Source organism: Periplaneta americana, chromosome 2 (genome assembly GCF_040183065.1).
Source record: "Periplaneta americana isolate PAMFEO1 chromosome 2, P.americana_PAMFEO1_priV1, whole genome shotgun sequence".
Classification (NCBI taxonomy): domain Eukaryota; kingdom Metazoa; phylum Arthropoda; class Insecta; order Blattodea; family Blattidae; genus Periplaneta; species Periplaneta americana.
This window is the reverse complement of record NC_091118.1, coordinates 194,033,069-194,049,417: the sequence shown is the minus strand read 5'-3', so window position 1 is coordinate 194,049,417 and position 16,349 is coordinate 194,033,069. Positions and strand designations below refer to the sequence as shown.

At 34.5% G+C, this 16,349-nt stretch overlaps 1 protein-coding gene across 1 annotated transcript in view; it reads left to right on the top strand.

The window, feature by feature from the left end:
* Positions 1 to 15,507, top strand: part of LOC138694989 (ATP-binding cassette sub-family G member 4-like) — a 124,868-nt gene extending 109,361 nt beyond the window's left edge. The window contains exons 10-13 of the mRNA XM_069819235.1: positions 4,410 to 4,578; positions 4,961 to 5,061; positions 5,606 to 5,761; positions 9,198 to 15,507. Of these exons, the coding sequence (XP_069675336.1) occupies positions 4,410 to 4,578; positions 4,961 to 5,061; positions 5,606 to 5,761; positions 9,198 to 9,542 (771 nt within the window). The 3' untranslated portion in view covers positions 9,543 to 15,507. The remainder of the gene's footprint in view (positions 1 to 4,409; positions 4,579 to 4,960; positions 5,062 to 5,605; positions 5,762 to 9,197) is intronic.
* Positions 15,508 to 16,349: the final 842 nt, after the last annotated feature.

Genomic DNA, 16,349 nt, shown 5'->3' with positions numbered 1-16,349 from the left:
CGTTAAATATTGGTACATTTTAATCAAACTAAACAAAAAATATAATGGACGTACCTTATCTTCCAATGTAGTTTCAACAAAACACAATTTTTATTGTCTGTTACCATAACAATAGGTTACAAACATTTCTTTCAAGTGCTGAAAAGTGAATCTTCTTCTATTGTCTCTGAGGATAGATTTATACTGACTAAAAGAGCGTTCGACGTCACAAGAAGTAACTGGTACATAATTCAATTTCACAATGTCTGCTGGGGATAAGTCCAAGTTAATCTTCACTGTTGATTCACCACTCATCACAGCAACAACCTTTTGTAGTTCTTCATATCCAGGGTTTTTTGAAAGTACAGTGTCCACCTTAGCTCTTACTGCATCTGCAACTTTACCTCTACCACGATTCAGTTGTTCCACAGTACTATTTATAATTTCAAAACTTTCAGATAGTGAAAGGTGCCTATTTTGGAGACTTTTGAGCGTTTTTATGATGCATGAAAATGTATGCTGAATGTGAGCTAAGTCATTCTTCACACTTATGTCACAGGTAACTGTTTTCGCAGTATCAATTGAGACTGCATCTTCAGAGTCCAATGCAAGGAGAACATTGTTAATAGAGTCTATATGTTCGGCATAATATTCAACTGCTTCTAGCCATGTACCCCATCTAGTTAAAATTGGCTTTGGTGGCAATGGAATTTCAGGGTACATTTCTTTCAACACGTTAACTCTACTGGGAGCTTTGAGAAATACTTTTTTCACTGATGAAATCAACAAATCTACTTTAGGGAAATTGTCTCTGACCACTTCTGCCACACGATGAAATGCATGCGCCACACAAGTAAAATGAGTCAATTTAGGATATACAACAGATAATGCTTGTCCAGCTTTGACCATATAAGGGGCAGCATCGCTAATAAAGAATAACACATTATCGTACATAATACCCTTTGGCCACAGGATACCCATAGCTTCGTTGAACAGTTTAACTATAGTTTTGTTATTGCACTTTTCTAGAACATCACAATGTAAAAGAATTCGTTCAGAATATTGTTCACTTAACAAACCGATAACTACATTACCAACAAGTCTACCTTCTTTGTCGGGAGTCTCATCAATGGAAACCCAAATTGAACTATCTTTAATTTCATCTCTTATCTTCTGTATTGTCTCATCGTAGATGGATGGAGCATACGTCTTCCTAAGTGTTGACTCATCCGGGATTGTATGTTGAGTATATTTTTCAAGGAATTCCCTGAAGACCTTATTCTTTAGTTTGTAGAGAGGAATATCAGCAGAGATGAGAGAACGGCACAGGTCGATGTTAAACTCAGATCTTACATTCGATGTTGTTGGTTGTGTTAAAAACAATTGTCTCTGCTTGGAATTTAGTTGTTTGTTGGCCTGATGTTTACTAGTTGTAATGTGTTGTTGCACCAGGAACTTTTGTGTAGATGATACTGCACACTGACACAAATTACAAAATAATATTTTATTGTCAGTTGATAAACCATCTTCTTTAAATTCTGAAATGTAACTTGTTAGTTTTGATTTTAAATTGACTGAATGACGTACTTTTGGCATATTTACCGTCTTTATAGTATGATTTACAAAACTGAACCTATGTGTACTCTGACTGGCATTTAACTGTTGAGCTGCACAACTGAAGTCTGTTAAAAATTTTAAATTAAATTAATACAGTTTTGTAACTTACTTTCCCATTGTTGATAGGACTGCTAATTTTCAAATAACTCTGATGTTAAAGGGATTACTGAACATGTGTTTAAATCTCTATTGTTGAAATGTATTTTTAAAAGTTAATGGAATTTTGTTTTGTTTTATTGTTAAACCTAATATAATATGGACTGTTTTATATGAAATATGGAAAATATATGGAAATTAACGAAAATATGTACTAAACTCTAAAATATGGAAAAATATGGAAAATAAAAGTAGGATTTTTCAACCCTACACATTGTGAAACATAAAGATAATGCAAAATATAAATTATATTAGCTTTATAAGTAAATATGTATTTACATATAAATCCTTTCCCTGATTATAAGTATAAGTTGGGTGAATGTACGAGTTATGTGTAACCATAACTTTAAATTTAATTATGTCCAAAAAAAAAAAAAAGTTCTTTACTTTTTAGCGGCAAGTATTCATTTTATTTCTCAGTGGTTAAAGCTAAAGTGATGAAACTTGGCATACGATACTTATTCATTAATATCTCTGTTGCGAAATGGATTGGCTGTATTCAGCATTGCTAGAGAACTATACGTAAAGCATTATTATTATTCTTATTAATGTTTGAACATTGAAGAAATTATATTTTTTTACAAATGAAGGGTCCAGGGGAAAAACGTGTTAAGTCCAAAATTATCAATTTTTTGTTTTAGATGCCAAATAATACCTCAGGCAATAGAGAATTCAGTGGTTTAATTGTGCAGAGTAAAAACTTGATTAAGCCAGAAATATTTGAAAAGTGATAACTCAGATACAATAGAATGTAATGGACCTTGAAACTTTAAACTTGCTCTCCTGTAAAAACAGTAAAATGTGACTTAGCACGTTCTTCCCCTGGACCCTTCAAATGATCAAATTAGAGTAGGATATTACTAATGCTCCATTGCACAATATGCAGTGTTATTTTTAAGCAAAAATTATATTTAAAAAAGATAATTTTTTTAGGTGTAGGATTTTAACTAAGAAAAATTAAAAAAAAGCAAACAAACAAACAACAAAATAAGTTAAATTAAAAAAAAAAATGTTGTTGTTGTTTTCTAATGCCAGGCGTTTGACAATAAAGTCATTTGACCTCTTGCACTCCAATATTTTTCAAAGATATTATCATGGTCAGCCAATGAAGCACAGATTTTGAGGTGTCCAAATCCATTGCTTGGTTTGAGTTGCACAATGGGCAGTTAGGGGACTGATATATTCCAATTCTATGCAGGTGTTTGATCAAACAGTCATGTTTAGCTTATGAGAAACGGGGGGGGGGGTTGGAGGAGACGTAGCTCACTCCTTAGGAGTTGCAACTCTTAACTGGTTCCGCCTCAACCAGAAGAGTTCCACTCAAGTGTTATTTTATTTCGTGAGAACAAGTTCTCAACTGGAAATTAAATCTCCCAAGACATGCCAATGTGCGCCACTGCCAGGCTAGTTCGCTTAGTTAGTCTTGAAGCACTGTAAAGATTGAAATTTACAATATGTAATTAGGATATTGATTTACATATTGAGTAAAAATTTCAACTCTGTAGCCCAAAAATTGTGGATGAAAAAATTGAAAATGCTGATGCTGCCATTGTCAGAATGATGCGGATTGGTGGAATGGTAGGCCTACTGTAAATTTTTATACTGAACAACAATGTAATTTTATTATCTCAACAATAACTCTTCACTTTCTACAATTTAATTTCACTCCCGTCAACAATGGGATTTGCTCTCCGCACAGCAACACAGCGTTCGTTATTGCACTTCACAAACGACAATGACAATTTATTTGGACTATTACGAACAACAATGAACTGTTAATCTTAACTAATATTCACAAAGCACTATTTACAACACAGAACTGTCAGTTCTCAGTTCACAGCTCGTTTGTCTTGGCTAGTTCTTCTGACTCAGTCACTTGCGTTCACAGAATCTCGAACCCCAGACCTTCTGAGACGATCCGCTGAACTTCGAACTCACGTCCCCCAACTGCGGTCCGCTGCACTCGAACTCCGGACTTCAGGCTCCACAGTTACGGACACAACTCAAGACGCGCTCTGGTCTCGAAGCTGGCTTCACTGCTAGACAAGACTAACTCGCTTACTGTCCAAATCTGCCTGTAACAACACTGGCTTACTGACTGACGTTCACTTGCGTCTTCTCTTTTATAACCAAACTATAGTTTCTGGAGAGTTCGCGAAAGATTCCACTCTCGAATAATCTGGATATTTCCACTTCTCTGCCGCGGTCGCTCTTTCCCCTTTCTCCCCACAGCACATGCCCCAGGAAGCAGATGCGCGCGCAACCTGCCCGTCACGGCCGACTTAGCCCTTCCTCCGTCGGTTGTGAGATCGAACCTCACGTGGCCGTCACAGTACATTCTTTTTTGTGATATAGAGAAAATTCGGCCTAATATTAAATTCAAATCTATTTCAACTTACACTGAGGGACATGATAGTTGAGCACCTCGAGTTTTTTGTAAGTGAAAGAATGCCACACTGCATGCTCCGAGCCGAAAGTTTTCAGTCATATGTTCAAAAACTATAACCTCTTACGAACCGTGCTACAGATCTTGAAACATTTTTCCCTGCACAACAATTATGTCCCTCACTGCACATAACGAAGGATTTTCTTGATGGTTTTAAACCTGGATGGTGCGTAATTTCATATTAAATGCATTTGTTTGTTTGATCTTGCAGACTCTGACACAAATGAGATTCTTCTCTCACGTAGTAGTGGGTCTTCTCATAGGAATGATTTACTTTGGAATCGGCAATGAAGCATCCAAAGTTATCAGCAATTCTGGGTGCATTTTCTTCACAGTTCTGTTCCTCATGTTCACTGCCATGATGCCAACTATCCTGACATGTAAGTATCAATTTCTTCACTGAAGGCATATACTGGTACAATTCCTTTTAAGAAATTTCGATTATGTGATAAAGTTTAGCTCCTTTGGGAAACATGCTTTCATATCGTAATCCTGTTGCTGACAATAACAGGTACCATAAAGTTCGCATTCTTTTAGAAATACCGGTACCAATATCAGTACTAAAAATTTGTAATAGGATGTAAAGTTGCATGTTAATTATAATGATTGATTGGAAAATTATGTTCCTTAATTCTAACAGGATATATTAATACTGAGATTTTAACCTGATAACTCATATTTCCTCCATACTTTAAAATATTACAGTATTTTATTGTGTTTCCTTTGCTTTGAAAAGAAAACTAATGTGTCTACTGTTTACAGTTCCAGTTGAAATGGCCGTTTTTGTAAGAGAACACCTAAACTACTGGTACTCGCTAAAATCGTTCTACTTCGCAAAAACAATGGCAGACCTTCCTTTTCAGGTAATACCTACACCCGATATACATTGCTTATCTTTACATAATATTATACTTCAATAAGTTTTGTCTAAATATTACAGTATCTTCTGTGTTGCATTTTGAAATAAATTTGATTTCCTCATTATTAAAACAAATTACGGTACTGCATTTTATTTCAAGAATTTATTTTTAAAATGGTTCCTTTAAATTGTGAAAATATTTTGATTGATTACGTAGTAATATTTACTTCATTTACATTATTTATTTTTTCAACTGGTTGTATTAATTCATTATTATACAATAATAACAATGACATCAATAATTGTGAAAAGTACTGGCAACTGACTTTTTTTTTAATTTCGTGAATAACCTAAAAGAAAATTCGAATTTACTCATACACTCTCAAAATGTGTATTTAATCTACAACAAGGCTTTTTGTTTTACGAATTATACCAAAGACTCTGTGATATATTAATCAATTCGTAGAATTATAATTCTCGATGTAGTCTAAGAAGTGACCGTGTAGTCCACCTCTGGACGTGTTATGTGGTTGTTGCTTTGTCTGCAGATTGTGTTCTCGGTGATCTACGTCATGATTGTGTACTTCATGACGTCTCAGCCTCCAGAGATGATGCGGTTTATGATGCTGCTCACCATGTGCATTCTCACGTCACTCGTGGCACAGAGCCTTGGGCTTCTTATAGGGGCCGCGATGAGTGTGGAGGTACGCAAATATGGACCAAGTTGGATTGTTTTAGCAACCTTCCTCTATACTAAAAGCTACTTATGCAAAGCCAGTGAACGGATTTTAGTCACTTTTCGATTATATTTTTATATTTATCTGTCTTCTTAAGTAGGTATATTTACTTTTTAATTTTGTTTTCTTGCTCATTTGGACCAAGTTGGATTGTTTTAGTAACCTTCCTCTATACCAAAAGCTACTTATGCAAAGCCAGTGAACGGATTTTAGTCACTTTTCGATTATATTTTTATATTTATCTGTTTTCTTAAGTAGGTATATTTACTTTTTAATTTTGTTTTCTTGCTCATTTGGACCAAGTTGGATTGTTTTAGTAACCTTCCTCTATACCAAAAGCTACTTATGCAAAGCCAGTGAACGGATTTTAGTCACTTTTCGATTATATTTTTATATTTATCTGTCTTCTTAAGTAGGTTTATTTACTTTTTAATTTTGTTTTCTTGCTCATTTGGACCAAGTTGGATTGTTTTAGTAATCTTCCTCTATACAAAAAGCTACTTATGCAAAGCCAGTGAACGGATTTTAGTCACTTTTCGATTATATTTTTATATTTATCTGTCTTCTTAAGTAGGTATATTTACTTTTTAATTTTGTTTTCTTGCTCATTTGGACCAAGTTGGATTGTTTTAGTAACCTTCCTCTATACCAAAAGCTACTTATGCAAAGCCAGTGAACGGATTTTAGTCACTTTTCGATTATATTTTTATATTTATCTGTCTTCTTAAGTAGGTATATTTACTTTTTAATTTTGTTTTCTTGCTCATTTGGACCAAGTTGGATTGTTTTAGTAACCTTCCTCTATACCAAAAGCTACTTATGCAAAGCCAGTGAACGGATTTTAGTCACTTTTCGATTATATTTTTATATTTATCTGTCTTCTTAAGTAGGTATATTTACTTTTTAATTTTGTTTTCTTGCTCATTTGGACAAAGTTGGATTGTTTTAGTAACCTTCCTCTATACTAAAAGCTACTTATGCAAAGCCAGTGAACGGATTTTAGTCACTTTTCGATTATATTTTTATATTTATCTGTCTTCTTAAGTAGGTATATTTACTTTTTAATTTTGTTTTCTTGCTCATTTACTTTTCATAAAATGTTTGAATATTCCACTATGTGCAACTTCTCCAATGCTTTGGAACTGCATATAGATTCCATCTTCAGACATTATAGTAGATTACAAACGTTGAAGATGTTGAATTCCAGTACGTAGTTGGATACCTAAAATCTTCTGAACATAATTGTGGTCAATGAAAGAGTAGTGGAACAGAGAAAAATTCTCTCCGGCACCGGGACTTGAACCCGGGTTTTCAGCTCTACGCGCTGATGCTTTATCCACTAAGCCACACCGGATTCCCATCCCGGTATTGGATCGAATCGTCTCAGTTTAAGTTCCACCTCTTGGGTTCCCTCTAGTGGCCGCCCTCGTAGATGTCTACGAATGTAGAACAATATGTTCACATATGTGCAGAGGTGCACTCGTATGAGTGACTGGTTGCCCAGGATCCAACGGAATAAGCGCCATCTTAAATCACAAGTGATTTACGCATATCATATATATTATTTTAATGTACTGAAGTACATATGATGTTTCCATGCAGATATTCTGCGTCATCGTATGATGAAAGAGTAGTGGAACAGAGAAAAATTCTCTCCGGCACCGGGACTTGAACCCGGGTTTTCAGCTCTACGTGCTGATGCTTTATCCACTAAGCCACACCGGATTCCCATCTCATCAAACTATGACTCAGAATATCTGCATGGAAGCTTCATATGTACTTCGGTACATTAAAATAATAATATATATAATTGTGGTAGATTCGCACCTACACATTGTGCTGTGCAAATATTTTCTCTAGTTGGTTCCAATAGAATGATGTAGTGCGGCGTGGTATGGCATGTTTAAATAAAATGGATCAGTGATGAATTCAGGGAGTGGCCCGGGGGGGGGAGAAATTCCCCCCTCCCTGATTCCAGGATGCTCCCCCTTACCCAGATTTCAGACTTTTTTAAACTAGAAAATATAATTTAATTGGTCTCATTCTTGACCCCACTGTAAGGTTCGAAATTAATGAAGATCAACAAAAGCAGGTACATGAAGAGAAACGCGCTATTTACCTTCCATGCTGTGATGATCTGTCATAAATATAATATTCAAGATTGGAACGTCATTGGACTTATGTTTGGTGCGCGAGGAACAGTTCCCACATTTACATTGGAGATCCTCAGAAAATTAAAGGTTCCTGATAAGACTCTTCAGACAATTGCATCAATCATTTTAAAATCTTCATTGAACATCTTCAATCACCATCTCTATTTATCTTTATAATATTCAATGTATATTATTTATTTTCAATACATTTTTATTGTTTTGACAGCCACCACATCTTGTCGCAGAATATTCTTTTATGCTCGACCATGCCGAAATGTAGTAATTGTACACCTGGTAGCAGTCCTTTAATGCATGTCATTAAAGTAGGCCTACACCTATTCATTAAAGTTCAGGTTTTCTATTATTCTCGGATATGCAATCGAAAGACAACTAGCAAAACGTCACGCAGGCTGGAAATCCAATACTGTCGCAGAAGGTTATGTTCTGTTACTATAATAATTAGCGTTAATTGTAAATAATATTCAAATAAATTCAAGTTGTCATCTCGTTTTTCAATGTCGAATTCAATTTCAAGGTTATATCAAGTTTAACGTTTATCTTACTAGATTATATCAAGGTCGTCGACATTCGTTTCCCGGAAAAAATCAATACTTTCGCGTCTGCGCACATCTCACAATTTACGAGATTGCACAAGGTCAGTTCGCTCCCCAGTCACATAAGAATAACATGAATACTTATGAATAATTTCAAGTTAGAAATATGGTCGAGCATAAAAAGTCGTATGAAACTTGCCTATAATGCTTGCGCTCATTTCATGAACATCCTAGCGTCTTAATAATTACTATCATTATAGGCTCGTTGCATAATGTACTATTTTAAAATTTCATTATGTATTTTTTTAACATTAATTTACATTTTCTTTTTTGTTCATTTGAATTGATTAGGATGCCGATATTTTAAATCCAAGATATGGACGGCTATCATTTCGATGATATTCTTTATATTATGAACAATATTATATTTCAATTTGATCTACCTTTTTAGCAGTTTTGTAGTTTAGTCAACTGTCCGTAGACAGGTCTGTACCTCACAAGTGTGATACCGACAAAGCCCAATTATAAGGCAACAGACAAACACAAAAATTAATAAATAAATAATGTTTGTTAGGATAGAGTAATCTGACACAATAATTATATTGTTCTACAGAGAAAAGCATTCACAGCTTGTGAAGCTGATGGTGATGACGACGGTAATATGTAAGGTAATAAAATTTAAAAATTGCTTTTCAGAATGGTGTTTTCTTTGGACCAGTGGCATCAGTGCCAATCCTTCTGTTCTCTGGTTTCTTTGTGAACTTCAACACAATACCTGGGTACCTGCAGTGGGTACCGTACATTAGCTATATCCGCTATGGCTTTGAAGGAGCAATGATCTCTATATATGGTTACGGACGTGAAAAACTCTCCTGTTCGGAAGCCTACTGCCACTTCAGAAATCCGACGAAGTTCCTCGAGGAGATGGACATGGCGACAGCGGAATATTGGATCGACGCTGCTGCACTCGCTGGTTTCTTTCTCCTCCTGCGCTGCGTTGCTTATTTCGTTCTACGCCTGAAGCTGCGCTCAAAGAAGTGAAGAGGAGGACACGGTGATAGTTCGTACAACACAATACAATTAATTTTACATCGACAAATTAACTCGATCACTTTGACACTGCATGTCTGAACATTGAGGCTGCGAAAGTGGTTGTGGTAAGGATGCAAGAATTAGCTTATAGCTGTTGGTGGCTTAGTATTTACCTGAGAACATTATCGTATTTTGTTGGCACTACTGTCAGTCTTATTCTGTTGGCTTAACGCAGAGGTGCACAACATGGACTAAATCAACTTCTGAAAGTTGTTACACTCAGTATAAGGACACAGTCATTCTGTCAAGCTTCCCTTGACATTCTGGTACTAGTGCTTAATATGATTAGTATGTTATGACTGAATAGTTTCAGAACTGAGTTGTGTTTTGCGTGTGTGACACAGGGAAGCGGAATTTTCGTCACCGGAACTCCCATCATTGTACCACCTAGTCACTGCAATTTTGTCACCGGGTGTTTTGGTCACTTCGACTTTTTGGTCACCATATATTTTGGTCACCAGTACAAGTAATAACTACTTCATTGTGTTAATATTATAAATTTTGGTGATGTGTTACCTGATTGACTAGTTTCGACGTGATATGGCGAATGACAATATGTAAAATGCCTGAACATTAAAATAATGACAGTTTCGACGTGGTTTGCATCATCCTCTGAATCTAAAGATGACGCAAACCATGTCGAAATTAGTGAATCAAGTAACATACCACCAAAATTTATAATATTAACTCAGTGAAGCGTTCAATAAGTTCATCAGTGATTATTAATATCATCACAAGTGTCGACTTTCAATTTTTTCAATGGGTGCTCACATTTTGGCACTGATATACTCTAAATCAGCGATGTCAGTGTTAAAAATGAGACTGTACGATAAAAACAATCGGCAGTATTCGTGCAATCTAAAATAGAAATAAAGTAATTCAAGTTAATATTGGCTCTGACCAGTAATACCAATGAATTGCGCTGAAAATGAACTCGATAGATAGCTATTGCAAATTTTTTTAATTGCATCGTGTACATTGAATAATTTATATTCTGTAGTAAAGCCCACATTACATGATCCATGAAAATTATTTTTCACTCCATCATGGCACGAAAGTGAAACTCGAAATCAAAATTAAATTCAGAACAAAAATCCAGTGATGCTAAGCACCCATTAAATGCGGGCAAAAGGACTTAAGTCACTTTATGCAAATTTTACAAAAGGAATTTTCAAAGATTTAAACAATTGCTGTAAAATCCGAAAAGTAACATGTTTCGGCTATTTCATGATTTTTTTTTTTTTTTTTTTTAGTTTTTGACATCATTGGTTTTAGGATTTCTTTCAGGAAACGGGTGTAATGAAGATAGTCTTATATCACAAAAATAATGACTTAAGTTCTTTTGCCCGCCCACTGAAGATAATCCATTGGGTGCTTGAGCCCCAGAGCACCCATGTAGTCGTTGACTACGGATATAATATTATCATCTCACTCAAGTTCTGCGTATTGCCAAGAAAAACGACACAAATTTTGGTCACCAGTACACATTTTGTTAAAAATAATTTATTTTAACGAGTAAAATATCCATAGGTACACTGTATAAAATGTTATATGATTAATGTTTCAATATTGCTACACTGCATAAAATGTTACATGTTTTATGTTTCAAAATTGCCACCCAAATTGTGTCTGATGGCTCTGAGGTATGTAAGAACATCACCATCTTCTTTATAATTAGGATATCGTTCTGTGATCTTATTAATCCTTCTATTTAAATCCTAAATTTGTCCAATAAAACATTAATAAATTATGAAATTTAATCGGTGACCAGAATGCCAGTGACTAAAGTGTAATCAGTGGTCAGAATGCCGGTCACTAAAATGTAATCAGTGACAAGAAGGTATAATGACGAATCTCCGGTGACGAGAATTCCTAAACCTGTAACACATTATTATGTTCAAAGACAAAGTATATTCTTACTTGCTCGTTATCTTACATTAGTTTTAAAAATGATTTTATTGCTCGTTTATTTTACAGGCATGAATTCACTGCGATTTAGAAAGTGACAGAATTTCTGACACTGTTCGTAGGCTGTTGAATCACTAGTATTTTTTTATTTCTATTTTACATATGTACTGTATTTATTAAACCTTATTTTAGACATTTTCTTAAAAAAAAAAACGAAGTTATAGCGTGTGTGTGAATGTATATCTGAGAATGTATAAATAGATTTTATAAAACTCATGAAGTGATGCGTCTTCTGTATATGAGAAATTGTGGCTATTCACAGTTCTAAAGTAGGTTAAAATTTACAGTATGATAATGAGCAAAATCAAACATTTAGATTTTGTGCTAACAAATACTCGAAACTTGCGTACCATATAGTAATTCTGATTAGACATGTGTTTTTCACAAGAATAACACCAAAGAAGTATTTATATAGGGTCTGATATATTAAGATACAGTAAAGTTGCACATTGTTTTAGATAGGACTCCTGACATTGAAAATTTTGAGTATGACGATGGTATTAAAAGTTACAGTCAGAATTAGTTGAGAACGTAAATAATATTGTAGTAGTGTTGTAATAATAGCCGAATCAAAAGCAATACAATTTAGTTTATTTATAGTTGTTTTAATACGGGAATTTTACTGGAAGCAAGTAAAGAGATAGGTTTGGAGTAAATCCCGAAAAGACAAAGTATATGATTATGTCTCGTGACCAGAATATTGTACGAAATGGAAATATAAAAATTGGAAATTTATCTTTTGAAGAGGTGGAGAAGTTCAAATATCTGGGAGCAACAGTAACAAATATAAATAATACTCGGGAGGAAATTAAACACAGAATAAATATGGGAAATGCCTGTTATTATTCGGTTGAGAAACTTTTATCATCCAGTCTGCTGTCGAAAAATCTGAAAGTTAGAATTTATAAAACAGTTATATTACTGGTTGTTCTGTATGGTTGTGAAGCTTGGACTCTCACTTTGAGAGAGGAACAGAGATTAAGAGTGTTTGAGAATAAGGTGCTTATGAAAATATTTGGGACTAAGAGGGATGAAGTTACAGGAGAATGGAGAAAGTTACACAACACAGAACTGCACGCATTATATTCTTCACCTGACATAATTAGGAACATTAAATCCAGACGTTTGAGATGGGCAGGTTATGTAGCACGTATGGGCGAATCCAGAAATGCATATAGAGTGTTAGTTGGGAGGCCGAAAGGAAAAAGACCTTTAGGGAGGCCGAGATGTGGATGGGAAGATAATATTAAAATGGATTTGAGGGATGTGGGATATGATGATAGAGACTGGATTAATCTTGCTCAGGATAGGGAACAATGGCGGGCTTATGTGAGGGCGGCAATGAACCTCCGGGTTCCTTAAATGCAGGGGCGTATTTTGCGGGCTACCGGGGCTACCGGCGGTAGCCCAAGGAAATTACAAAAGAAAAAGTTTATAATATAACATAATGTAATAATTTTGTATTATTAATTTTACCATAGTAATTAAAATTAAAGTAATTGTTAGATATATTTTGTGTAATAATAGGGTCAGCGGTAGCCCAAACCCTTTAACCAGTATACGCCACTGCTTAAATGCAAGTAAGTAAGTAAGTAAGTATAGTTGTTTTAATTTCGAGGTCATATTTCCACTGTCTGTTAGGAATGGTATAGTGTTCATAAATTTTGTTCTCATTTTGCTGCTTCTACCGGCCAGTTTGCAGACTTTCATTTAAGATTGTACCAGTACCTGACCTTATGGACTCCTATTCATTTATTGCCATGTAATGGCTATATCTGCAAAATCTGCAAATATATCTGCCGTGCACAACTATTGCTTCAAATCTTGCTAATCCGTATCTTTGTTTGTTGTGGAAGATTCCTAATTACTTACCATCGAAGAACCCCTGCAGTGGCTGAGTGGTCAGACCTTCGGCCTATCACGCAGGTGGCCCGGGTTCGAGTCCCGGTCAGGCCTGGAATTTTTCATTGAAAAATCCATAGTGACTCTTGTGGTGGACAAGATCGCAGTGGGGGGTTTTTCCCTCCATATTAGGCATCTACATCATTTCGTCATCATTCCATAGCATTTCCCTAGGGACGAGGAGGGTTGCCTGCTCAAAACCTGGATATGCATCAAACCTTAGTGTAGTCAGCTGATGTGATTTGGGAATGCGCCTAGCTTGATCAGTTTGGGAAGACATAAAATAAAGTCGCTATAAAAATTATATCAGGAATTATATAAAATAAATAGTAACAGTCCTCATGTTAAAGAATTTTAATTGTATCGTATGTCTTCTGAAATAGATCATTCTGTACGATAAGGTGTATAGGTATCCTACAAGCAAAACTCAGCTCAGACTCCTCGCACCGCGCATGCTATACCCCTCTTACCCCCCTACAGTAGGCAGGTTCTTTAATAAGTGGCTATTGGTATAGCTATAACAGCTACGGTTGTGGACAAAGAGTAGCTGTAACAATAATCAATTAAGTGAATATAACATTACAAGATGTCAACATCGTCTCTTTCTAAGTCACAATCGGTATCTATCTTCACTGGAACTGTCCTCATATTTAAGTTTTAAATATTTAAATTAAATTAAATTAATGTTTAATATAAAATGCTATGTGACTCCCTGACTCGGTAGCAATAATACGTGTTCAGTTCAGCAGAAGAAGATAATATGTGCGCATGCGTCATCTGCGTGGGACACTCACGCCCGCTGGTTTCTGCACACGGAGTTTTGTTTGTTGGATGCCTAAAATAACATGACTTCAATCAAAACAATTAAAAATATTTTTGTAATATTTATGTTATTAGATATTTGCAGTTAAAGCAAGAATAAAGTGAATCAATTTGTAAGTGGGAGAAGGTGAAAGATATGCTAACGACATCTTTTCCTTATTAATATACCCAATATTAAAACACACAAAATACACGTTTCGTAAAAATTGTAGTTATTGATTTAACATGAAGCGCCATAAACCAGCTTTATATGAATTCAGTAGCTTACCTTGTTTTAAACGAGAGACTAGGGTGTGCAATATTGTTATGGTGTGGTTAGTACGAAGAAATGCATCCTATTGATTGTTTGCTGTTACAAATTACTTAAGCAATTTCATTGTGAAGTAATTAAAAGCAATAATCTGACTTAACCTCCTGAGCCCTGAGAGTATAGTATACTATACTTCATGCAAGATTACGATGTAAGATGTATGTGCAGAGACCCGAAGTCTAGTATAATATACCTACATTTATGTCCTATCTATAACCTGCAGAATTCTTTCAGCATTTTTCCTCATATCGGTGACTTTTTTTGAAGTGTAGAATTATATTTGAACTTTAAAAATAAAACTACAAATGTGTCAGGACTCAGGAGGTTAGAAAAAGATTAAGGTACGGTAATTGAAGTATGTTGTGCACCTCTGAGTTACTGCAGAGATTGGTAGTAAAACGTCTATTACAAATGCTGTGAATGTGAAAACATTTCATATGCTCACAAGCTGTAATAAAAGTCAGCACAAACATTTATCTTTCTCAACAATCCACTTAATCGTCTGCATTGTCAACTCTTACAAGATTGAGAGGCTACCTGAAACGCTCCTTACATAAAAATTAAGCTCAATTTTCTTTACCTAAGAATACTCACTAAAAAGAGAGAACTTTAGATTCTAAATTGTGGCCTCAAAATATCTGAGAGAGTAAGGTTATGTGATAATTCTGTATACTGGTATTATGAGTTTGACATCGACAAGCAACTGTAATTTTCTTAGATCAGCACAAGTTCATAATTGCACAGGCCTATAGTAAATCTGCACATCAAATTGGCAGCAGGAATCCATTAACATATATTTTTATAACTGTAATAATGTATAATATTTACCGTGCCTAATATGTATTTATTAAGAGTGAATGCTATTTAAATTTATTCACAAGTGTAATACAGTAGTAAACGACCTTCTTTCTATCCTGGTGTATTGATTTTTTCCCTGTATTTGCAGACATGTAAACTATAATAGATAAAAAAGAAGACATATTGTCAATGGTCGCTTATATTTAAAATTGTTGTTGCAAATGTTTAACAAAAGAAACTTAAATTACATTGCAGTTAATATTAATAATAAAATTGTACATTGGTGATTGGAGTTAAGTCCTCTATAACCGAAGGATTAATAAGCTTATAACTTCACACACTCTAGTTTTAATTCAGTAATGTGTGCATAATCCAGAGAGAAATGTGTTTATCCCTCTATACAGTATTGCTTTAAGGGGTTAGGTACAGCTTACAGCAGTAAAATTTTGAAAATATTCAAAAATTTTTTCCTCCATTACTGTATCTTGTACAATAATGAAAATTAATATGTGTAAAAAAACAATGTTCTTCTGCTACATGATAGAAATATTTTTACGATTAAAAAAAAAAATTATATATATATATATATATATATATATATATATATATATATATATATATTTTTTTTTTCAAAATTCAAATGGTGGCAGTTCACTGTGCAGTGATGAAGCGTTTCCCTCATAACTCAAAAACTATCCAACATTTTATGATGGAATTTTTTGTGTGTATTTATGCATGTCATATGTACAATATGATGCAAAATCACTTCTCTACCTTTGATAGATTGCCTGATAAAAGATAAATTCATTTTTTAAAATGTTCAAATATCAGTATTTTCTTCTAACACAAAATAATAAAAAAAATTATTTATTAAGGAATGTAGTTGAAAGAGCATGATATTGTAAACATGAGTTACAGCAATAAAATGAAAGAGAGAGAACATGAAAAAGTTAACA